This window comes from Aplysia californica, unplaced genomic scaffold (assembly GCF_000002075.1).
Source record: "Aplysia californica isolate F4 #8 unplaced genomic scaffold, AplCal3.0 scaffold01420, whole genome shotgun sequence".
Lineage (NCBI taxonomy): Eukaryota > Metazoa > Mollusca > Gastropoda > Aplysiida > Aplysiidae > Aplysia > Aplysia californica.
The window spans coordinates 16,703-18,425 of NW_004798690.1; the positions used below are offsets into that span (position 1 = coordinate 16,703).

The 1,723-nt window shown below is 44.5% G+C and overlaps 1 protein-coding gene across 1 annotated transcript in view; it reads right to left on the bottom strand.

Moving 5' to 3' along the window:
• Positions 1-313: 313 nt before the first annotated feature.
• Positions 314-1,723, bottom strand: part of LOC101856397 (agrin) — a gene marked incomplete at both ends in the record, with an annotated part of 75,725 nt that continues 74,315 nt past the window's right edge. The window contains 1 exon segment of the mRNA XM_005112807.2: positions 314-550. Within this exon segment, the coding sequence (XP_005112864.2) occupies positions 314-550 (237 nt within the window).

A 1,723-nucleotide genomic window follows, 5' to 3' on the forward strand; every position in this document is an offset into this window, starting at 1 on the left:
CAAACAAACAAACAAACAAGCAAACAAACAAATAAACAAACAAACAAACAAACAAACAAACAGAACAAGCAAACAAACAAACAAGCAAACAAACAAACAAACAAACAGAACAAGCAAACAAACAAACAAGCAAACAAACAAACAAACAAACAAGCAAACAAACAAACAAACAAACAAGCAAACAAACAAACAAGCAAACAAACAAACAAGCAAACAAACAAACAAACAAACAAACAAACAAACAAACAAACAAACCCAAACGAAGTATCAAACAAAACCAAAAAAAAAGAGACTGGAACTGAAAAAAACCTACCACATTTTCCGTGGTACTTGATGCGAATGTCCTTGAGCTGGTAGCAGGCGGCTTTCCTCATCTCGCACATGTTGGCGTAATCCTTGCCATCGTTGCCACAAATCTGCTGGCTGCCCACGTGATCTCCGTAAGACGGGCAGTCGTTGGGACACTGACACCTGGCTCTCTCTCCGTCCTGGGACGGCAGACATTCCGCGCCAAACTTGCAGACGTGACCCTCGCACGGATCTCTCACTCCTGGAGGGAATTTGTAACACGCGCTCGACTCACAAACAAACAAAACGGACAGGCAGGCTAATAATAGAACAGACCGCCTCATTATGGGGAAATGGTGGGGCGGTGGAGACGGGTTTTGATTGGCTAACGTGGGTGTTGTTTTCTTACTGGCCCCGTATAGCCGTTGTGGTGAAGAAGTTTTATTAAAACACGATGGAGAAGATAATCTCGACGACGATGAAAACGATGATGACGACAACGACGACGGCGAAGACGAAAACGACGAATCTGACTCCAAGCGCCGCGGACTCAAATTCTGAAAGCATCCATTCGATTCGACTTTCGATGCCTGCTTTCGGAGAATTTCGTTCTCTTCAGCACCCCGCGTATCAAAGTTATCACTGTCTACGCTAGCCTGTACATCTGGACTCGCGATGTACATAGCTGCATTTCTGTGTGTGGATGGACGGAATGTAGAACTATGACGTAAGTCTGAGGACACGATATGACGATCCGATGTCCAATTGAGTGGTGACGCACAAAGACTGGAATGTATCCTCGACACGGAGTCATCCGATTTCTCCGCGGTTTGATCAAACTTATCGAAAACGCACCGTCGCTGCTGCGTTTGTTGCCTTTCCGTCGTCATGGCAACAGCAGCCATCTCTCCGACGCCACTACAGCAACTGTTCATCAAATTATTGTTCGATTTCATCGTCTCACCAGTGTTCGATCGGACTTTCTGATGAATCTGCACACCCATCGAAACTCGGAACCGTTCTAAGGGACTTAACAACAGTTCTCGGAACTTGTGATAGAAGTAAGAGCGATGGAGGAAGTTCCCGGACATGATGTCACTCACGGGTTCCGGGACGCCTCGAGCGTTGCTATGACAACCATCAGTGCAACAGACAGTGGGCAGACGACACCTAGAGTGCCGATAGAAGAAGTGAACATACCGTACAGGGGTGCGCACAAAGTCCTTCAGTGAGGGGGGAAATGAGAGATATACCATCATAGTACTGGACGAGAAAGTAGTTAAAAAAACACACAAAAAACCAACAAAAAAAAAACAACTAAAAAAAACAACCAACAACCCCCACCCCCCAAAAAAAATAAAATAAAAATAAAAATAAAAATAAAAAACAGGCCCAAAAACCTCATCTTGCAGAAATACACCAACTCAAATATTTC